The 24,611-nt window shown below is 41.4% G+C and overlaps 1 protein-coding gene across 6 annotated transcripts in view; it reads right to left on the bottom strand.

Annotated features, from left to right (window-relative positions):
• LOC132680603 (phospholipid-transporting ATPase IB-like) overlaps positions 1-24,611 on the bottom strand; it is a 222,975-nt gene that overhangs the window by 193,700 nt on the left and 4,664 nt on the right. For 5 of the 6 annotated variants that reach the window (XM_078445640.2, XM_078445698.2, XM_078445736.2 and 2 more), the window contains exon 2: positions 5,444-5,588. In XM_078445640.2, the coding sequence (XP_078301766.2) occupies positions 5,444-5,544 (101 nt within the window). In that variant the 5' untranslated portion in view covers positions 5,545-5,588. Of the gene's footprint in view, positions 1-5,443; positions 5,589-17,114; positions 17,341-24,611 lie in introns of those variants that run through there. The other variant, XM_078445663.2, reaches the window with a different exon arrangement.

The raw sequence follows: 24,611 nt of genomic DNA, 5'->3' as shown, positions 1-24,611 counted from the left end.
ACATGGCAATAAATATCTCAATAATTAAATGTGAATGTACTAAATGCTCAAATCAAAATACATAGGGTAACTGAATAAATAAAAACAAGCAAGACTCATTTATAAGCTTCCCTACAAGAAACGCACTTTAGACCTAGAGGCACATACACACGGAAAATGAAAGGATGGAAAAACATATACTATGCAAATGGAAGCCAAAAAAAAAAAAAAAAAAAAAAAGCTGGGGTGGCAATACTTAAATCAGACTAAATAGACTTTAAAACAAAGACTATTGCAAGAGACAAATAAGGACACTACATAATGATAAAGGGATTAATCCACCAAGAGAATATAACAATTGTAAATATCTATGAACCCAACATAGGAGCACCTAAACACAAAAAGCAAACATTAGCAGTAATAAAGGAAGAAACTGACAGTAATACAGTAATAGAAGGGGACTTTAATACTCCACTTACATCAATTAATAGATTGTCCAGACAGAAAATCAACAAGGAAACAGTGTCTGTGAACCAGATCAGACTAGATGGACCTAACAGATATAAACAAAACATTCCATCCAAAACAACAGAATACACACTATTTTCAAGTACACGTAGAACATTCTCTAGACTAGATGACATATCAGGGCACAAAACAAGTCTCAATAAATTTAGGAACATTCAAATAATCTCAAGCATCTTTTCTGACCAAAATGGTATGAAACTAGAAATCAATTACAAAAAAAAAAAAAAAAAAAAGAGCTGGAAAAAACACAAACCCATAGAGGCTAAACAGTATGCCCCTAAACAACCAATGGATCAATGAGGATGACCTCAGTTTGGCTTGTCTGGCATTTTCCTCCTGCTCAGAGTGAGGTGATTTGTTGGGATGGAACACAGAGGTAAAGTGGACTTCTCGTCACATCATGTCAGGGTCCCCATCATCAACACCATTTATTGCTGCTAATGAAAAACTCAAAAAATACATGGAGACAAATGAATTGAAAACACAATTTTCCAAAATCTTTGGGACACAGCAAAGCCTGTTCTAAGCAGGACGTTTATAGTGATTCAGGCCCACCTCAAGAAATAAGAAAAAAATTCCAAACAACCTAACCTTACACCTAAAGGAGCTGAAAAGGAAGAACAAACTAAGTCCAGAGCTAGCAGAAAGAAGGAAACATAAAGATTAGAGTGGAAATGAATAAAATGAGACTAAAACAATAAAGATAAATGAAATCAAGAGCTAGTTCTTTAAAAAGATAAAGTTGATAAAGTATAACCAGACTCATCAAGAAAAAGAGAAAATGACTCAAATAAAATCTGAAATGAAGGAGAAGAGGGGTGCCTGGGTGGCTCAGTCCATTAAGTGACCAACTTTGGCTCAGGTCATGATCTCACGTTCGTGAGTTCAAGACCCACAACGGGCTCTGTGCTAACAGCTCACAGCCAAGAGCCTGCTTCAGATTCTGTGTCCCCCTCTCTCTCTGCCCCTCCACCATTTGCACTCGGTCCCTCTCTCTCTCAAAACATGAATAAACATTAAAAAATTAAAAAAGGAAAAAGAAAGGAGAAAAACCAACACCACAGAAATACAAAGGATTATAAGAGAATATTATGAGAAATTGTATGCCAAAAATTGGACAACCTAGAAGAAATTCCTAGAAACATACAATCTTCAAAACCTGAATCAGGAAGAAACAGAAGATCTGAGCACACAGATTGCCAATATTGAAATTGAATTAGTAACCAAAAAACTCCAAACAAACAGAGGTCCAGGACCAGATAGCTTTACAGACGAATTCTGCCAAACTTTTAAAAAAGTTAATACATATTCTTCTCAAACTATTCCAAAAAACAAAAGATGAAGGAAAAGTTCCCAATTCATTCTACAAAGCCAGCATTACCCTAACACCAAAACCAGACAAAAACACTACCAAAAAGAGAAAACAACAGGCCAATATCTCTGATATGAATAGACTCAAAAATCCTCAACAAAATATTACCAAACTAAAACCAACAATACATTAGAAGAACGATTTACCACAATCAAGTAAAATTTATTCCAGGGATGTAAGGGTGGTTCGATATGTACAAATCAATCAATGTGATACATCACATCAACAAGAGAAAGGATAAAAACCATATTATCTCAATAGATGCAGAAAAAGCAACTGACAAAATATAACATCCATTTTTGATAAAAACTCTCAATAAAACAGGTTTAGAGGAAACATACCTCAACATATCAAAGGCCTTATATGAAAAACCCACAGCTAAAATTATACTCAATGGTGAAAAACTAAGAGCTTTTCTTCTAAGATCAGAAACAAGAAAAGGATGTCCACTCTCACTAGTTTTATTCAACAGATCACTGGAAGTCCTAGCCACAGCAATCAGACAAGAAAAAGAAATAAAAAGCATCCAAATTGGTAAGGAAGAAGTAAAACTGTCACTATTTGCAGATGACACTATATTTGAAAAACCCTTAAAACTCCACCAAGTGACTATGAGTAATGATAATTTAGTAAAGTTGCAGGATACAAAATTACTATACATAAATCTGTTGTGTTTCTATACACTAATAACAAAGCTGCAGGAAGAGAAATCAAGAAAAAAAAATCTCATTTACAATTGCACCAAAAATAATAAAATATCTAAAAGTAAACTTAACCAAGGAGGTGAAAGACTTGTACTTTGAAAACTGTAAAATATTGATGAAAGAAATTGAAGATGACACAAATGGCAAGATATTTCATGATCATGGATTAGAAGAATCAATATTGTTAAAATGTCCATACTACACAAAGCAATCTATGCATGTAGTGTAATTCCTATAAAAACACCAACATTTTCACAGAACTAGAACAAACAGTCCTCAAATTTGTATGAAATCACAAAAGACCCCAAATAGCTAAGGCAATCTTGAGAAGGAAGAACCAAACCAGACGTATCACCCTCCCAGATTTCAAGATGTACTACAAAGCTATAGTAATCCAAACATTATGGTACTAAAGCTATAGTAATCCAAACATTATGGTACTGGCACAAAAACAGACACTCAGGCCAATAGAACAGAATAGACAGCCCAGGGGTAAACACACACCTATTTGGTCACTTAATCTATGACACGGGAGGCAAGAATATAAAAAGGGTAAAAGACAATCCCTTCAATAAATGGTACTGGGAAACTGGAAAGCTACATGCAAAAGAATGAAACTGGACCAATTTCTTACATCATACACAAAAATAAAATCAAAATGGATTAAATACCTAAATGTAAGACTTGAAACCATAAAACTCCTAAAAGAAATGTCAATTTGGCATTGGACGTAGAAATATTTTTCTAGATATGTCTTCTCTGGCAATGGAAACAAAAGCAAAATTAAACCATTGGGACTACACCAAAATTAGCTTTTGCACAGTGAAGGAAACCATCAACAAAATGAATAGGCAACCTACTGAGTGGGAGAAGATATTTGCAAATGACATATCCAGTAAGGGGTTAACATCCTATGTATATAAACTTATTCAAATATAAATGTATTCCCCTCAACCCCCCCCCCCAAATTAGTGTGATTAAAAATGGGCAGAGGACCTGAATAGGCATTTTTCCAAGGAAGACATATAGATGGCCAACAGACAGATGAAAAGATGCTCAACATCACTAATTATCACAGGAATGCGAATTAAAACCACAATAAAATATCACTTTACACCTGTCAGAATGACTATAATGAAAAATCACAGTAACAAGGATGTGGAGGAAAAGGAACCCTCATGCACTGTTGGTGAGAATGCAGATTGGTACAGCCACTATGGAAAACAGTATGGAGATTTCATGAAAAATTAAAAATATATTTACCATATGATCTAGTAATTCATTACTGGGTATCTACCCAAAGAAAACAAAAACACAAATTCACAGATCTATATGCACCCCTATGTTTATTGCAGCATTATTTACAATAGGCAAGATATAGAAGGAACCCAAGTGTCCGTCCACAGATGAACGGGTAAAGAAGGTATGGTATATATCAAAATGGAAGGACCTAGAGGGTATAATGCTAAGTGAAATAAGTCAGCCAGAGAAAGACAAATACTGTATTATTTCCGTCGTATGTGAATATAAGAAACCAACAAAGAGAAAAGAGACAAACAAAAAACCAGAAACTTAAATACAGAAAAATAACTGGTGGTTGCCAGAAGGGAGATGAGTGGGGGGATGGGTGAAATAAAGGGGATTAAGAGCACACTTACCCTGATGAGCACTGAGTAATGTATACAATTGCTGAATCACTATATTATACACCTGAAAACTAATATAACACCATATGTTAAGTATACTTCAATCAAAAAAAAAAAAAAAAAAGCCTAATGCTAAATTCCCCAATGTAGGATAATGGTGGAGAACTCAGCAGCTCTGTGAGGTTTCACTGCAAAGCACTTTACCTTGGGAATGCAAACTGGTGCAGCCACTCTGGAGAACAGTATGGAGGTTCCTGAAAAAGTTAAAAAGAGAACTACCCTATGACCCAGCAATTGTACTACCAGGTATTTATCCAAAGGATACAAAGAGTAGTGATTCAAAGAGGCACATGCACCACAATGGTTACAGCTGTCAACAACAGCCAAACTGTGGAAAGAGCCCAAATGTCCATCAGCTGATGAATGGATAAAGAAGATGTGTGTGTGTGTGTGTGTGTGTGTGTGTGTGTGTGCATGTGCGCGCATGTGTATTTAATGGAATGTTACTCAGCCATCAAAAAGAATGAAATCTTGCCATTTGCAAGATGTGGATGGAGCTAGAATGTATCATGCTAAGCGAAATAAGTCAGTCAGAGAAAGACATATGACTTCACTCACATGTGGAATTTAAGAAACGAAACAGATGAACATAGGGGAAGTGTAGGAAAAAGAAAATAAGATGAAAACAAGAGGGAGGCAAACCGTAAGAGACTCTTAACTGTAGACAACAAACTGAGGGTTGCTGGAGAGGTGTTGGGTGGGGGGGATGGGCGAAATGGGTGATGGGCATTAAGGAGGGCACTTGTTGGGATGAACACTGGGTGTTATATGTAAGTGATGAATTGCCAAATTCTACTCCTGAAACCAATACTACACTATATGTTAACCAACATGAATTTAAATAAAACCTTGGGGGGAAGAAAGGAAAGCACTTTTACCTCCTAGGTATTGCTAAAGGGCACTCTCGATTGGCAGTGGGCTGCATGGTACTGCTATGAACAGGAGGAACAAGTGAGAGCAGAGGCCAATTCAGAAACAGAAACCTTGAGGGTGAGATGAAGACACAGCCTATTCTTGGTAGTGAACTTGAGAATTCAAAGTTTCTCAGGGTTTGAGACAACTGTTACAGCCTGAAGTATCTACACCAAGTGTATTTTGCAGGTGAGGACCACATCCTCCTCCTTCCTCTCCTCCCAGCTACACACACTTCTCACCTGATGGAGTTTTTGCAGAAGTTGTTCCTAATGGGCTCATTGAGGTAAATGGTGCGGACTTTGGACACGTCTGATCCTTGCAGAGACTGTTGGCAGCCCATCTTTTCCTCCACCTTCTGACAGATTAAAGAGAAATCAACAGGTCCTACAACAAGAAGGCAAAGGAATGTTACCCAGAAGTGCAACTGAAATCAGGCTCCAGGGAACGCATCAAGTGCATTGCATGTTGGACCTCTGTTGAGTCCCCAGGGAGGAGACTGTTTCCCTAGCCTCCAGTTCTTCACTTGTCCCATCCATTTCTCCAGGGACCAGACATCCAAGACCTCCCCTGTCACCCTGTATTGGCGAGGCGGTTCTGGTTCCCTCATGGCTACCACATCCCCATTCCCTCCCCAGCCCTGGAGGCTCTGGGTGGGCACTGACACTCAGCCCAGGCAGGAGACTGGGGAAGATGCAGTGAGATAGGGCCCAGCAGCTGGCCTCAGAAAAAGAATGGGCGAGGGGAGAAGGTGAATAGGGCTGGGGGAAGCGGAGGGGAGAGTGTCTTGGCTGAAGAGCAGTAGCTCCATGACCAGAGGGCAGCCCCCTGACCCAGATGGCCTTAACATTCCCCTCGGCTTGACTAAATTGGAAATAGATGTCTTCTTGTCTCTAGTCCCTGAATTCCCTTTCCTTTTTACTAACGTGAAGCATTTCCTTTGGAAACGGTGATTGTATGTTGTTATTCTACTCCCTTTGAAATGTACAGAAATGTCCTGAAAAGCCCCTTGCCAGCTTTAAGATCCATGGGAAAGCTTTTCTCAAGGACCTGGGAGATCCCTGAAATGTAATCATCAAAGAAGTTCTCCATTCCATGGCAGGGTAGGAACCTAACTTCAGGGGGTGCCTTGCTCGGAGTGTAAAATTCTCACAAGTCGTGAAGATAAGAGAAAATGTAGTTATTCTTTGGGTAAAGCCAGTTAGCAGACACAGGTGGCCAACAATCCTCCTCCTTCCCCACCCCAGCTTTTTAAAACTCCCCCACCTTTGTTTCAGCCAAGGTGAGCTCAGTCTCTCTCCCCTATTGAAATAGCCTTGAATAGTCTTCCTGGCCCCATTAACTTCACCCAGGTAACGTATATTTTGATATCTCCTACCCCCAAAATAAGTGAGATTTTTGACCAAGGGGCCAAGGAAAGTCTCATTTGTTTCTGACAAGAAATAGAGGCTAGTGTGCCCTCAACAGCAAGAAGCATTTTTATGTCTGAGTCCACGTACCCAGTTTTCCTCAGACCTGCCCAAGGTCCTGTAGCGCAGGATTAAGAGGGATATTCAAGTCCTTGAGTCACGAACTTTCTCACCATCACTGGATGTTTAGTAAGAGAGCGATTTCCCTTCAAGCGTTTCCCTAACAATGCATCCATGTGTGAGGGTGAAGAAACAAAAAGTGAGTTCCAGTTTACTAAGGGGCTGCTGACGAAAATAAATAAAGCTCTAAACACCTGACTAGACATGTGTGATCTTCAAGGCTATCAACAGGCTTCAAGGAGGAGCCCGTTGACCTGCTGCTACCTGACAGAAGGGTGCTGGTGACCAAGTGTCCCCAGTTGAAAGGCCTGAGCCTTTAATGTCCCGGCTCACACACTAGGTGCCTCTCACCACACCAACGTGTCTCTTCAGCAAATAACTGGTCTCTTAGAGTGGCCCCATTAAATTGTATAATAGTAAAAAGTGAGCCAACATAGAATCTATGAAAACGTAATGCAGCCCTTTGCCCATAAAAATGACAAAGCCTAAGGAACAAAAGACAAAGGAAATTCTTGTTTGCACATCAAAAGAATTAAGTTACAAAACACACAGAAAATACATTTCCTGTAAAAGAAATTAAATATGGCCATTATGAAACAAGAAGTCAAAAATAGAAATACTAAATTATTTTTTGAAGTGATAATGAAACTGCAGAAGAATTTTTAATGTGACCTGAAAGAGCTCAGAAAAGAAATGAAAGAGAAATATCTTAAGAAAAAGGAAAGCCACCTTAGAAGCAACTAAGATAACAGAGAGCTGAAAAGAGGCATGTCCTGCACAGACTATGAAAACTAAGCAAAATGAAATGAAAAAGAGCACAGATGATAAAGAACTGGAGAAAAATTATAGATGTGGGACAAAGGATCCAATGTATGCATATTTCTTGTCCTTAAGAAATTTAAAACATGAAACAAAAATATTGAAAGTCATAGTAGAATAGATCTTTCTTTAATGAGAACAAAACAACTAAGAAAAATCTAACACAAATTCCAAGACACTTCCTGGTTAAGACACTTCCTGGTTAAGTTCATTGGACTTTAAGAAAAAGGAAAAAAATCATTATTAGACCAGCAAATCATTTATGAAGTTTGGAAAGAGAGGGACTATTGGGGCCCCACATAGAAGTCATCACTGAGGCAGGAGACCAGATGTCCTATCAAGAAATGAATGAAAAGCTGGTAAACAAGATGTAGAAAGCAGTGATTTACCTGGATACAAAACCAAGGCTTTAGGTAATCATAGGCCATCTTATTGTGACCGAACTTTCTGTTGACACAGCTTAAAATGGTGACTTTTTTTTTTTAAGGCTTTTTAAATTCACTACTCAAGCGAGTAGCTTTATCAAGCCAAATTTTCGTCAAAAACAAAATTCAAGAGAATTAAGTAAAAAATTCAAAAAGCACCTTCCTCCTGAAGAAATGTGCCAATTAACACCAAAATTAACTGTGGGGAAACAGGGGTTCTATAAGGCAAGGCTCGGGTCATGCCCAAGATAGAGACTCTGAGAAAACGTCATAGTCACAGAAACTCATCTCAGGGTCAGGGTGAAGTTGAAAGAATGCTGTCCCATTATCCATTCAACCACTCCCACAGGGCCTTGGTATAATTCTGACAAAGGAGAGAGAGAAAGAGAGAGACAGAGAGAGATGGGAGGGAGGGAGCTTTCTAGCAGAATAACCCAAACTGGCATCATCAGAGTTGGCCAAGAAATCTCAAGTACTGTCAGTTTAAGATGGTTCAGAATTAGTAGTGCTACAAGGTAAAAGCAGATAAAAACACATACAGAGAGGGAGAGAGAGAGAAATAGGGCAAAAGCAGTATGTTGGCAGATGATGGCTATGAATTTTTCACAGAGGCAAGAAAACCAAGACATCTCAAACAAAGTAAGTCAAGAATAATATTACACTTGGATTTATAGTGAAAATGCAGAAAAATCAAGACAAAGAGGAAATCTTAAAAGCGGCCAGAGAAAAATAAGAGGAAGGAATGTTTCCCCAAAATTTTATGAAACTGCATTATGACACCAAAACCAAAGTCATTACAAGAAAAAAACAATACAAATTCAAATCCATTATAAGCATGAATATAAAAATCCTTAGCAAGAAATCAAATCTACCAATATGCAAAACGATTACACACCATGACTTTTATGCATTGAATTGCATCTTCACACCAAAAAATGATCCGTTGATGTCCTAACCCCCAGTACCTCAGAATGTGACTTTATTTTGAAATAAGTTGTCTCAGTCTGCTCAGGCTGCTCTAACAAAATACCACAGACTAGGTAGCTCATAAACAAATTTATCTCTCACGGTTTTGAAGGCTGGGAAGTCTGAGCTCAAGGTGCCAGCATGGTGGTTTTGGTGAGGGCCACCTTCCTGGTTCGTAGCTGGTGCATTCTCATTGTGTCCTCACACAGTGGCAGGGGCTAAGGACCTCTCTGGGCCCTCTTATATAAGGCATCGATCCCATTCGTGAGGGCTCCTTCATGCTTAAGCACCTCCCAAAGGCTCTATCTGCTAACACCCTCACCATTGGTGCTTAGGATTTCAACACATGGATTGGGGGGAGGGGGCCACAATCATTCAGACCACAGCATAAGGTCCTTGCGGCGTTACCCAAATTGAGATAATGTCATAGGGTGGACCCTAACCCAGTATGACTAGTATCCTTATGAAAAGGGGAACTTCGGTCACAGAGACAGACACACATATAAAGAGAAGACAATGCGAAGAGACAGGAAAATGCCACGTGAACATGGAGGTACCAAGTGGAGTCGTGCTGCTGCAAACCGGGGAACACCCGGAGCTACGAGAAGCTGGAAAAGGCAAAGGATGACCCTTCTCCTATGTATTTCAAGTGGAGTGTAGCCCTGCTGACCTTGATCTTACACTTCTATACTTGAGAATTCTGAGACCATAGATTTCCATTGTTCTAACTAAGTCACCCAGTTTGTGGCACTTTCCCTATGACGAGCCTAGGAAACTGACAATGACCTAGTGGGGTTTATTCCAAGAAAGGAAGTTTGATTCATCATTTGAACATAAAATGATGTAATTTATCATCTCGAAAGACTAAAGGGAAAGAAAACAAACCCTATGGTAATCTCAACAGATACAGAAAAGGCATTTGACAAAGTTCAACATCAAACGATCAAAACTCTCAGCAAGCCAAGAAAATCGGGGAAGTTCTTCAACCTAATGAACGATATCTATGAAAAACATGCAGCAAATATCAGACTTAATTGTGAAAAACCGAATGCTTTCTTCCTAAGACTGGTAATGATGCAAGACTGTCCTTCCTCACCGCATATATGCAGTATTATACTGGAGGCTTTATTCAGTGCAAAAAGGCAAGAAAAGTAAAATTCAAAGAGAAAGGAAAGAAAGAAATAGAAGTCTATTGCCAAACTATATGATGGCCTACGAAAAATACTCTCAAAGTATCTATTTTAAAAACTGTTCTAGTGTAACATGTAAAAAAAAAAAAAAAAAAACCTTGGAAATTAAGACTCCCATCTTCATAAAGAGAAAAAAAAAAGTATGACTAAACTGAAAACCAATGACTCTTCTTACATCCATCAGAGAATTGAGGTCACAGGGCAAATTGCCAGCCCCAAATCTAAAGAGATAGGTGAATACAGAGAACCAGAATTTATCTCTGGAGCCCGTAACTGGCAGAAACATGTAGAGGGTCATTGATTAATTGCAGAAGGCTTAACCATGCCCCAGATTTGAGATAAAGTCCTAGAAGGGGACCTTAAGGAATACCACTAGACTCTCAGGGTTAAGATCAGAGAAAAGTCCCCTCATGCTTCCAGTAAGGGAAAGGGAAAAGGGACCATTGTAAAATATGCTCAGCACACCGTGTTCTCCTCAACAAGGGCTTGTCCTCAAGGAAAAGTGTTTTACCAGAGCCTCATCAACATGGGAGAAGGGAAATACCTAACTTTAGCTCTTTCTAGTCTTCCTGTCTTACTTAAAAGAAAAACACCCTAAAAAGCACTTGTGAAGAACAAAACCAAATCAAAGGATTATCACAGCTGGAAGAAGTGGCTAAGAACCTATTTAAGAAGGAGTCTCTAGAGAAACCAAAATACACAGTGAATCTACAGCTGCATATGGAACAGTTTCCAGGGGTAGGGAGGAGGAGGCTAAAAACTAGCTTAGCAAACTCCTACACATAAAGTGAATGAAAAAAACCCCACATCGGAGTGGGTGGGAAAGGCTGACACCACCTTCTTACAAACCCCACTCTAGGTATGGCAACCCACAATCAGGAGGGAACTCAAAAAACCTGAGCTTCTCCCTGAGGCATGAAGGGTTTGAACCCTACATGTGGCACCTCGACTTTTACCTGCACCTTAGAAAGGAGCCCCCAAAACATCTAGTAGGGCTTGCATCCCTGAGACTCACAAGGCTATGGTGAACTGAGAAAATTGTTCTTAAAAGGTCTCACATGTGCAAACACCCACCCCAGGGCCGAGCACAGAGGCGGCCAACTAAAACGTGCCTAAGCTTTCTGTTAAAGAGATTTATTTTCTCATGTTAACGCACTGGCCTACGGGGCTGACATCTACGTTAACACACATCTGGGGGTCTGCTGAAATTCTCTCCAAATACAGAGGCCTGTGGGCACAGTCTTTGCTCTCCCCCTTTGCCTCACTCCAGCCCTCTGCTATCTCCTAGAGTGGAGCCTGTACCCCCCCCCCCCCCCGGTGACTTCATTTTTACATCTGGAGGGCTACGCTCATGGGTCCCACTGGACCGTAACCAATGGAGAAAGAGTTTGCACCCAGTTTGCACCCCCAATGTCACAACAGAGAGACAACAGACTGAGGAGCCCAGGCTCTCTGTGAAGCAGGCCAACTAATCTTCACAGGAGTGATCTGAGTGGCAGGGTTCTAATCCAACACATATCTAAAGACTCAGTCATCCTCTCCAGAGACCGTGGAGGGTGGGTTCTGTGTTTGTACTCTGCCACCCTCAGAGCACCAATATTTCCCAGAGGGGAGCTTTTACACACAGCTGGGACCCCAGTTTGTACATCGGTGCCCCAGTTTTTGTGACTGCCACTCAGCGGATGCTGCTTGACTTCCTGGCTCTGGTGGCCAGTGGGGGTTGCATTCCTGGGTCTCATGGGATGGGACTGTAACGATCAGAGAGCTGGTTCTCAGCCAGCACCACTCTCAGGGCGTGTCACAGGCAGCACACGGAAACACATGCCCGGTCGTTCTGCGGAAAAGGCCCATCTGCCCGTCCTGGAGCTTCAGCCTGAGGGCAAGCTACTGGTTTGGCACACAAGGGGCCTGATGAAGTACTCTGCAGATACAGAAGCTGGTGGATGCTGTCTGTGTGCTCTCCCTCTGCCTCACTCCGGGTTGCCAGTATCTGCCAGAAAGGAGCTGGTACCCTCGCCTGGCACCTCAATTTTTGTGACTGCTTCCCAGGGGACACTCTAGGTTGCCTGGCTCCGGAGACCAGCAGGACTCATGCTTGTGGGTCCCATAAGGCTATAACCAACAGAGAAAGAGTTCTTAACCAACGACCATCCCCAGGGCAGGGCAGAGTGGCAACAGTCTGTGAAACAGGCCTGTTAGCTTTATAGCTGCAGCCTGGGGGACAGCCTTCTAATTAAGCACATGTCTAAGGGCTAACTGGAATCCTCTCCAGAGACCTCAGACGGTGGCACTATCTTTGCAGCTGCTACCCAGGGGACGCTTCTAGATTGCCTGAGTCTGGTGGCCGGGGGAGCTTACACTCACGGTCCTGAAGGACCACATATTTGTATACATTAAAAACTGCCACCTGAGGGTCTATCTACCAAGCAGGAAATAAAGACACTAACTTTAAAAGATGTCTGCACACCCATGTTCAATGCAGCATTATTCACAATAGGCAATATATGGAAACAACCTAAGAGTCCACTGGTGAATGAATAATAAAGAAAATGTGGTGTATATATACACAATTAAACATTATTCAGCCATAACAAAGAGGAAAGTCTTGCCATTGGCAATGACATGGATGGACTTGAGGGCAGTACGCTAACTGAATTAAGACAGAGAAAGACAAATACCGTATGATCTCACTTACATGTGGGAATCAAAAACAAAAACAAACAAACAAGCTTGTTCAATAAGAAGATTGATGATGGCCAGAGGTGGCGATGGGAGATGGGCAAATTTTTAAAGAAGGTCAAAAGGTACAAACTTCTGGTTACAAAATAAGTAAATCCTGGGGATGTAACAAGCAACATGGTGACTATAGTTAATAATACTGTATTGCATATTTGAAAGCTGCTAAGAGCAAATCTTGAAAGTTCTCATGACAAGACTGAGTGCCTGGGTCGCTCAGTTGGTTAAGCGTCTGACTCGGCTCAGGTCATGATCTCACGGTTCGTGGGTTCAAGCCCCGCATCGGGCTCTATGCTGACAGCTCAGAGTCTGGAGCCTGCTTTGCATTCTGTGTCTCCCTCTCTCTCTGCCACTCCTCTGCTCATGCTCGGTCTGTCTCTGTCTCTCAACAATAAATAAATGTTAAAAAAAAAAAAAGTTAAAAAAAAAGTTCTCATGACAAGAAAAAAAATTTATAGCTATGCATGAAGACAGATGCTAACTAGATTTGTGGGTGATCACTTCACAATATATACAAATATTGAATCATTATGTTGTACACCTGAAACTAACGTTATAGGTCACCTATATCTCAATTTAAAAAAAAAAACCACTTAAACTTAGAATTACCATAGGATCTGGGAATTCCACTTTTAGATATATACCCAAAAGAATTAAAAGTAGGGACTCAAAGGGTGCCTGGGTGGCTCAGTCGGTTGAGCATCCGACTTCAGCTCAAGTCATGATCTCACGGTTCGTGGATTCAAGCCCCGTGTCGGGCTCTGTGCTGACAGTTAAGAGCCTGGAGCCTGCTTCAGATTCTGTTTCCCCCCTCTCTCTCTGCCCCTGCCCTGCTCATGCTCTGTCTCTGTCTCTCAAAAGTGAATAAAGATTTAAAAAAAAAAAATTTTAAGTAGGGACTCAAACAGAAACTTGCACACCAGTGTTCACAGCAGTATTATTCACAATGGCCCAAAGGTGGAAACCATCCAAATGTCCATCAACAAATGACCTGATAAACAAAATGTGGTATGCACATATAATGGAATATTACTCAGCCTTTAAAGAGAATGAAATTCTGATACATCCTACATGGATGAAACTTGTAAATATTATGCTAAGTGAAACAAGGCAAACACAAAAGGACAAATACTATGATTCCACTTATATGAGGTACCTAGAGTAGTCAAATTCATTGAGACAGCAAAAACTAGACTGGAGATTACTGGGGACTGGGGGAAAGGGAAAAGGAGAGTTATTGTTTAATGGGTATGGGGCTTCTGTCTGGGATGATGAAAAAGTTCCTCAAATACACAGTGGTGATAGTTGCATGATTTTGTGAATGCATTTAACGCTACTGAATTGTAAACTTAAAAGTTATTTGATGTAAGAGACTTTTAAAGATAGAAAATAAACTAAGGGTTGATAGAGGGAAGTGGGTGTGGGATGAGCTAGATGAGTGATGGGCATTAAGGAGGGCACATGTTACAATGAGCACTAGGTTTTGTATGTAAGTGATGAATCACTGAATTCTACTCCTGAAACCAATACTGCACTGTATGTTAACTAACCAGAATTTAAGTAAAAATTTGAAAAGAAAAAACACAAAACAAAAAGTGGTTTGAATGGTAGATTTTCTGTGTCTTTAACCATAATAAAATAATAGGCGATAGATATTATAAAACTATTATAATTAAACAGTGACTAGGAACAGAATAAGCCAGGAAAAGTGATCATCTATACTGGAGAATAATGAGTGGCATTATTAAGTCTTCAGGAAAAGAAAGGCCATTCTGTAAATTGTACTGGACTAATTGGTTAACAGTATGGGAGGAAATTATGTCTCTAATTTCCATCACTTACAAAAATACATTTCAGATAGGCTAAATTGTCTAAGTATGAAAAGCAAAATTTCAAATATTTAAAAGGAAGAATGAAATCTGTATGAGATCAGGGTATGGGAAAGATTACTTCAAAAACGTTCAAAAGCACAGACCATAAAGGAAAATACTAATTAATCTGACTTCATGAAAACAAAGAATCTTTTGTGCATTAAAATAGTAAAACAGGCACCTGGGTGGCTTTGTTGGTTAAACGTCTGACTTTTGATTTCAGCTCAGGTCAAGATCTCCAGGTTCATGGAATTAAGCCCCACCTTGGGCTCAGAATAAATAAACATTTAAAAATAATAAAAAATATATATATTTTAAAAAAGAAAAAATAATAAAACATTAAAAAATTTTAAAAACAAACCACATACCACTAGAGTATATTTTAATGCATATAACTGACACAGGTTTTCTACCCAGATGTTTTAAATGATTCCCACAAATCAATAAAAAAATATATAAAAACATAAGGAAAATGTATGAATTGGCAATTAATTTAGAGAAAGATAAAAGCAAAATAAATATATGAAGATAGCTCAAATTCAATCAGGCTAAAGCTAAATACCAAAGAGCATGACAAGGGTGGGTGAGGGCATGGGGCATTAGAAACCCAGAGGGGACAGGTGGGAGTATAAATTAATAAAAACATTTTAGAGAGTAAGTGAAGACTGCAGGTGTCCCACAATCCAGTACAGTAGTCGCCCCACATCCATGGGCGATGGGTTCCAAGACCCCCAGTGGATGCTTGAAACCACAGAGAGTACCAAGTCTTATAACAACGATGTTATTTGCTATGCATACACACCTATAGAAGTTTAATTTGTAAGTTAGGCAGGGTAAGAGATTAACAGCAATCATGACAAAATAGACCAATTAGACCAACATACTGAAACACAAGTTATGTGGATGTGGTCTCCCTCTCTCTCTCTCTCTCAAAATATCTGAAAGTACTGTACTGGCCTTCTTCTTGTGATGATGTGAGATGTTAAAATGCCCACATGATGAGACAAAGCAAGATGAATGATGTGGGCATCATGACCTAATGTCAGGCTACTAGTGACCTTCTGACCGTGCGTCAGAGGAGGGTCCTCTGCTTCTGGACTGTGGTCGACCACGGATGACTGAAACCATGGAAAGCAAAACCACAGTTAAGAGGGCACCACTGTATTCCCATTTCTAAATGTAACTTTTAAAAAATAACTCATATGTGTATACAAGAAGATGTGAACAAGGATGTGTATTTCAGCACCATTTGTAACAGTGAAAAAAATACGGAAAAATCTCAATGCTTATGAATAAAGAGTTAAGTAAAACCCATCTTAATCATATGATGAAATATTGTGGAGACATTGAAAAGAGTGCTACCAATAGATGATAGATGATTGATATACTAGGTAGAGCTCAAAAATCTAAGAGTGATGTGAAAATGATATATACATTACTCTACTAAATCATTTATGTAAACTTTTAAGAAATATAACTACAATATTGTGTCTTGCTTATGGATCTATACTTTGTAAATATATATTTGTAAATATATGTATGTAAATGTGTTTTTATTTTTCAAAATATTTATTTATTTATTTATTTATTTATTTATTGAGAGAGAGAGAGAGAGAGAGAGAGAGAGAGAATCCCAAGCAGGCTCTGCACTGTTGGTGCACACAGTCTGACATGGGGCTCAATCCCGTGAGCTCATGACCTGAGCTGAAATCGAGTTGGACGCTTAACCAAATGAGCCATCCAGGTGCCCCTGTAAATGTACCTTTATATGACTAAAACCACACATAACATATTCAGAATAGTAATTACCTGCAGCAGGGGCCATGGGAGGAAAACAGGAGGACTGAGCCTAGAGGTAATGGTTAAAGGTGATTTTTGCTTTGTTTTATGTTTAATTATTTATTTCTAAAAAAAAAAAAATTAAATAAAAAATTAAAAACATAAAAAATAAAATGTTAGAGGTTGTGGTGACAGTCTGTGTGTTTGTTGAATTTTATACACGTGCACAGACACACATCACACAGACTGACTGCAGTGGCATCCACCAGTGACAGTCCAAATTACTGGGATATTTTTAAGCAGTAGGTAAATTACATAGGAATCTATCATCTCACTTTATCTTTCTCTGGCCACTTAGGGTCGAGGACACTGATCCCAGCCTCTCACACCTGTCCTACAAAATTTCAAGGGCAAGAATCTGCGATGAAAGAAAAGGACGGACTCCCTGGGTGAGCCTGGGACATTTGAGAATGGACCCAAGTTCAGTTACTGGAACAGTTGTCCAGCTGCTGCTTAAACGGACAACACAGTGAAACAAAGGACTTCCTAGTTACTCACCAGTCAGGCTACGGACTCCACTTTTGACTGGAAAACTGACCTTTTTAGGGTTAATATCCTGAATGTCTTCCCCCAGCCCAAACAGCTCTAATCGGGGGCAGTGGCCGCTGGGCTTGGCCTGGAGTGAGCCGAAGCCTTCCCAGCTTGCCTCTGGGAGTTCTGACAGTTGAGGGCTCAGCACCGCCCTCCGCACTGTGCTTCTGAGATGGGGCTGCCCACATTCCCTGTCCTTCCACGCTCACCAAGTGTGCTTTCCTTGCCCTCTGAAGTACCTCCCAGGCTTCAACTCAGCCTAGAAGAAGGATAAGAGAGACTTTCCAAGCTTCAGAGCTGATTCGCTTTTCCTCCGAATGGTGAAAAAAAAGTATGTAATGTGCCTTACTAACAGGTGAACACATGAGGATAAGACCATACCTCACTGGAAACAATGTGAACCTAATGTAGATTTGATAACTGATGATTTCTGCCAATAGCATCATAGAGTAAGTCATCGGCTCTCAAACTTTAGAGTCTCAGGAACCCTTCAGACTCAAAAAATAGCAAAGAACCCAAGGAGTTTTCATATATGTGGCATATATCTACTGATATTTACCATATTAGAAATTGCACTGGTACAAACATTCCTTAAAACAATCCAGCACTGCTTACTGAAACTAAATACATAAGCCCAAACCTCTGCCATCTACTCTAGGATCAATATACCAAACACACACACACACACACACACAAACACACTACAGGGCAAATTCATAAGAAGACACATACAAGACATACAAGTTCATAGAGGCAGGAACAGTTGGGAATAACCTAAGTGTGAGTAGAGGGAAAAAATAAGCTGTGGTATGTGAATGCAATAAAGTAATATGCACCAGTCAGAAGCATGTTATATAAAGTAACATGAATAGGTCCTGAAAACCTAATAGTTTATCAGTTAGCCAAATGAGATTTATAGCACAATATCCTTTACATAAAATTGTAAAACTTATACAAAATAAGTATTATATGCTTTTCAAGGAAATATATTCAAAAGAGGGACGACTAGGGCAGGGGAAAACATTAAATACATGAGGGAGTGAGGAGTATGGAAATGCTGGCAGGCAGATAGAGAAAAATCGCTAAAGTAAAATGAAAGAACAAAGATGTAGCCTTTCTGGGCCAATGATTTCGTATTACTAATAAGGAATATGATCAATGGATGACTCCATTCTGAGCACCCGAGATCCTTAAAAAACAAAGCACTTACTTTACATGAGCAGAAACACTGTTGAGACTTCAGTTAGATTAAATGTTTCTTTAAATGTGAAAACCAGGGGCACCTGGGTGGCTCAGTTGGTTAAGCGTCCAACTCTTGATTTCGGTTCAGGTCATGATCTCCCAGTCATGAGATCAAGCCCTGAATCAGGCTCTGTAGTGAGCATGGAGCCTGCTTAAGATTCTCTCTCTTTCACTCTCTCTCTCTCAAAAACATACATACATACATACATACATACATACATACATACATAAAACTATTCATAGGGCATATATAATAAGTATCCCACAGGAATTCGTGAGTGAGCTGTCCTTAAAAGAAACAGTCCATTCTCCTGAATAAGGTTAAACACTATATAATATGAAAGGACAGTTCAAAGAAATGCTGAAAAAAAATAAAATGTCTCTGTTGAACAAATATACTATCATGTTTTTCTAAGTTAGGCTGTCCTGGTATGCAGCAGAGTAATTCTAAATTACATTTCGGGCAAAGTTGTAAGCGCAAGTGAACTACTTTTTAATTAAATATGTGTGAATCTGAAATTCTACACTGATATTTTGTGACATTTTTACAGGATGCAAGATGCTTAAGTACACACAGAAAACTTACAAAACACATCACTTCCGTAACTTCTTTTGATTTTTCTCTGTATTATGCTTTTCCATTATGATATTCCCATAGGCATGTATCCTATATTACATATCTTATAACATACTGTTTGGGAGGCTCTGGAATTACCCGGTTTCCTAAGGAAGAAACCAGAGCAGACCACAGGGAAGCTATAAGCTCTCGTTCAATCACCACGTATTTTGAGCACCTCTTATATGTGATCCGTTGCTTTAGACACGATCATAGAGTGATCTACAGGACAGCTTCAGTGGAGAGCCCCATGACGGACGCAAGGAAAGCTTTCCCAGGCCACTTCCAGCAGCCCCATGCCACTCACCAGCAGACAACGTGGACTCTGCAAACCTTTTGTTCTTTTCCAAGCCAGCTCCCACCTCCAATCACATGACTAGATAATGCTCATGAGCACACGTAACACATACAAACATGAAATCGTGGCTGCTCAACTCATGATCCTCCAAGCTGTGATATTTCTAGGACGCTACCCACAAAAAGACCCAAAATCTTGAAATAAACACATTAACGCACCCAACTTACATTTCACTATGGAAATATAACATATAGGTAAAAATGTACGGGCATACTCATTAAGCTGTTCAGATAATGAGAATTTCTAATATGCAAAAAAAAACCACAACACCTCACACTTTATGTGAGTTGATATAAACAAAAGTGATTACTGAAATATGGGGCACCTGGGTGGCTCAGTGGGTTGAGCATCTGACTCCTGATTTCGGCTCAGGTCATGATCCCAGGGTCATGGAATCAGGCCCCATGTCAGGGTTCCACATTGGGCATGGAGACTACTTGAGATTCTTTCTCTCTCCCTCTGCCCTTCTCTGCTCCCCTGCCTCAAATCAATTTTTTTTTTAAAAGTGATTGCTGAAATAGTCAAAATCAATGATTATAAGAACACTGAGGTTTTCTGCTGTTCATAAGATTACATGACTAAAATAACAGAAGAAAGAGAATGAGCAAATCATAAGTATATCCTGAGTCCTCTGGGCTATGGGGTGGCCAAGTGCTGAGGGGCTTCTCCTTCATGCTGGACAGCTGTTATCACCTCCTAAAGTGGAACAGGCACCTCCCACCACTCCACAAAAAACAGGTGATACCAGGTTACCTTGTAGTATAGACTTTGCTAAAGTCTTAGTACTAAATTAGAACAGAGCAGGGAGCAACTTGGAATTCAATATCAGACATCATTGCTCAAGTGTATGAGCAAATGGTCCCCAAGCCATAGCTTCACATAAGGCTAGCCTGGAAGTCTCTCTCCTTAGCCCTGACCTATAGCATCACTGATGAGAATACTTATCTCCTGGAGAGGAGGGTACTTGGGTCCTGTCTTTGATCCTCAAGTCATGGGCCCTGATCCCTTCTCTGGACCAGTCAGGAAAAGCAAAATAGGGAAAAAAAAAAAAAAAAAAAAGCAAGAGACAGTCACTAGTTCAGCAGAAGTGACCTGCCCATGGCCAAGGTAACTACAGGAGCCAACTGTCTCTTCAACTTCTAGTCAATTCTCCCTATACTGTCCGAGTTGTCTTCCCTGGATTCTGTGGAAATAAATGAAGACCAACCAAATGAGAACAGGCAAAGTCCATTTCTTCTGAGCTTGCTCTAGCAAGGCAGACACCCACCATCACTCGCACTTTGGCAGGGCTGAAAAGCAGGCAGCAAAGTGATAAATTTTCACAGTGGAGGAGAGGGATGGCTCTAGGTGTGCCCCAACTCAAGGCTGTTGACATGGGGATGTGTAGGCGGGCTTCCAAAAAGTAGGCATCCCATGCAATTGTTAGGCGTGCACATTTGGCTTTTCCCCAGTTGGTCCTAAAGTGGAAGCGGACACAAAAATTGCAGCTCTCAGTTAGGAATCAAAGCCTGGTCATCCGGGGGCCAACGGATACAGTGGTTCTTGTTTGGCTTCCGGGGCTGTTACTGGTCTGCCTTCCTACAAGTACGACTTGTAGATATTGGGCTGGCTTCCTGGGCTAGTTGCTGCAGATAGTGGTCAGGGTTCTACTGTTAAATTAGGTCTGGCCATCATGTTTGTACATTCCGCCTCTCAAGTCAAAATTCTCTGGCTCCCCATGGCCTACGGGATCAAGAACAGAGTCTTTAACAGAATACATCCGACCCTTCACCAACTGGCCCCTTAGCTGGTCTTCTGTCCTGTCCCTCCATCCTTTCACGTGAGGATCAAGACACTGAACCGTCCTCAGCACATGGAGCCCCTTCACACCTGACTCCTCCACAGGTACAGACCACCTAATACTGCCCTCCCTTGGCAAACCCTCGCTCGGATGTCCCCTCTTCTCTGCAGCCTTCCCTGATCTTCCTGCTGTTCGCTGTGACCCTCTCCACTCTGCCCCTACCTCTACGTCAGCACTGCCAGCTAGTTATGATTTCTCGGTACACGTGTCTGATCACCAGGCCAGACGCTGACTTCCCCCAGGGCTGAGACTGTCTCTTACTTTGTGTTTGGATCTAGCAAGAAGGAGTGCAGTATGAGTTTGCTCAGTTAATGAACAAATAAGCACACCTCTCGTTGATAAGTATCTTGTATGGCTCACGAGAAGGCAAGAGCAAACAAAGGATGGATTCCTCTGTAAGGCCGTCTGCCACTGATGGACAGAACAAATATACGGCTCTTTCACACACACACAAAGTGGTTTATTTTTCGTCCTTCCCTTCCTGTGCCTCATCATTCCCAGGGGAATTACATACATGTGAATATATGGTTTTAATCTCTTCCTACCACCACATTAAAGTTATCAGAGTATCAGTTGATGAAGTGATGTCAGCCCTTCATGTGCCATGACAGCTTGCTTCTGAGTCACTATCCTCGTCTCAAATGTGGAAGGTTTGCTTCCCTGGATGAACCTGAAGGGGAACATCTCATGAGTTCACTGCGCTTGGAAATCAGCACTTTGAAACAGTTAGCTTCCATCCCCTAAGTCTATTTTTCAAGTGGAACATCACTTATAGCAAATCCTGTAACTGGACGAAGTGTAACGTAAGCCCAGGTGGCGGAAGGCAACCTCTTGAACACACTGAGGGAGAGATAAAGCGGCTCGACCCCATATGCTCCTCCACACCACACCTAGCTTCGAGCCCCTCATCAGCTCTCAATAGGATGCCACGACCACGTGATGGGTTACAGTGGAGAGAAACTGACTGCGAGGCAGGCCGTCCTCCTAGACTGTCCACCGGGAGACTTAATGCCCACTCTCATATTAGTTCGGTAGGACCGCCCCAACAAAATGCCACAGACTACATGACTACATGATATAAATCTTATTTTCTCACAGTCCTGGAGGCTAGGAGTCCAAGGTGGTTTCTCCTGAGACCTCTCTCCTTGCCTTGCAGACGGTCACCTTCTTGCTGTGTTCTCACGTGGTCCTTCCTCTGTGGACACACATGCTGGTGGCTCTCTGTGGATTCTAATCTCTTCTGACAAAGGATACCAGTCACAGTGGAGTAAGGCCCACTCTAAAGGCCTCATTTTAACATAATTACTTCTTGAAAGGCCCTATTTCCAATTATAGACACATTCTGAGGTACTAGGGATTGGGACTTCATTATACAAATGGGGGGGGGGGGAAGAAGGACATAATTCAACCCATAACAATCGTCAAGGGGTCAGGTGTCTCTGAGGCTTTAGCAGCCAAGGAGCTTAGTACCAATCAAGGTGCTCATTTTCTGAATCAGGGGCATTTTAAGAGAATCCCTGACACAAAGAATAGGGAGCTTCCACCTCCAGCCTCTGGGTCCCCAGGCATTGTCACCATCTCTTCTCCAAGGTACCTGGTGGGTAAGTGTAGGATATCCTAAGGACTTATCACATTTTCCTCCCTAAGATAAAGCTTGGCTTACTCATCTTTGGTGCCCTGGTTACCATCACAGCTCCTGGCATCTCAAAAAATTACTTACAAATGTACTTTCTTTGCAAACCATGAAAGTGAAGAAAACTGGGGAGGGTGGGAGAACCAGAAGAGGGTGCCACAAGGGAATCAGAGAGGGTGGGCCAGAAAACACTCTACCGTCCCTTCGCTTTTGCAGTGACCTCCCTGTACAGAAGCGTTCACTTCCAAGTCACAGCAAGACGCAAGGCAATTTCCAATTTGAAACTGTGCATGGAAAACAACAAAAATGCTAGCTTTCCTAGGATGCTCTCACACTTATTTAAAACTCATGAGGCTCAAGGGTTAGTGTCTATGTGTTTGACCACAAAAAGGTAGGAACACAGTGCGCTCGCCTTCCAGGGAAAACCAGCAGTATACTTGCACTGGACGAACCTAACTGTCAGTCTTAGGACACAAAGTGGTCCATGTCAACTCTTTAGAAGTGAAACTTGGAGAAAGATCTGACCAAGAGAAGGTGAAACCACTTAAGGGCAATGGGGGTCACCTGGGTTGTGAGACCTGATGGGAATAACGAAGGAGAATGAAGACAGACAAATGGGCTGGTAAACTCTGAACTGAAGTTCTACCTTTCTGGTGAGGACTGGCCATTGTTATGTAGGGAAATTTGCCTTCAGTTCACTTCCTAGTATTCTCTAGTCTGTACTTTTACTTTAAGCATGCTCTTTCCAGCCTCCCCTTTAAAGACTGCTATGAGGGGCGCCTGGGTGGCGCAGTCGGTTAAGCGTCCGACTTCAGCCAGGTCACGATCTCGCGGTCCGTGAGTTCGAGCCCCGCGTCAGGCTCCGGGCTGATGGCTCGGAGCCTGGAGCCTGTTTCCGATTCTGTGTCTCCCTCTCTCTCTGCCCCTCCCCCGTTCATGCTCTGTCTCTCTCTGTCCCAAAAATAAATAAAAAACGTTGGGAAAAAAATTTAAAAAAAAAAAAAATAAAGACTGCTATGAGGGGCGCCTGGGTGGCGCAGTCGGTTAAGCGTCCGACTTCAGCCAGGTCACGATCTCGCGGTCCGTGAGTTCGAGTCCCGCGTCAGGCTCTGGGCTGATGGCTCAGAGCCTGGAGCCCGTTTCCGATTCTGTGTCTCCCTCTCTCTCTGCCCCTCCCCCGTTCATGCTCTGTCTCTCTCTGTCCCAAAAATAAATAAAAAACGTTGAAAAAAAAATTTAAAAAATAAAGACTGCTATGGATTGAACTATGTCCTTCAAAAAGATATGTTGGTGGCCTATGCCTGGTATCTGAGAGCATGGCCTAGTGTGGACATAGGGTCTTTGCAGATGTAATCAAGTTAAGATGATGTCATTAGGTGGATCCTAACCCAACAGAACTGGTATCCATATAAGAGGGGAAATGCTGGGGCGCCTGGGTGGCTTGGTCGGTTAAGCGTCCGACTTCGGCTCAGGTCATGATCTCACGGTCCGTGAGTTCGAGCCCCGCGTCGGGCTCTGTGCTGACAGCTCAGAGCCTGGAGCCTGCTTCCGATTCTGTGTCTCCCTCTCTCTCTGACCCTCCCCCATTCATGCTCTGTCTCTCTCTGTCTCAAAAATAAATAAACGTTAAAAAAAAATTAAAAAAATAAATAAATAAATAAAAAAGAGGGGAAATGCCATATAAAGTCAGAAACACAAAGAGAATGCCATGTGATGATGGACAGAAAGACTGAAGTGACATATCTACCAGCAAGGGAACACCAAGAAATGACAGCCACTGCCAGAAACCAGGAAGAGGCAGGACAGGATTCTATT

Source organism: Panthera onca, chromosome A1 (assembly GCF_046562875.1).
Source record: "Panthera onca isolate mPanOnc1 chromosome A1, mPanOnc1 haplotype 2, whole genome shotgun sequence".
NCBI lineage: Eukaryota > Metazoa > Chordata > Mammalia > Carnivora > Felidae > Panthera > Panthera onca.
This window is presented reverse-complemented; position numbering and strand designations above follow the sequence as displayed.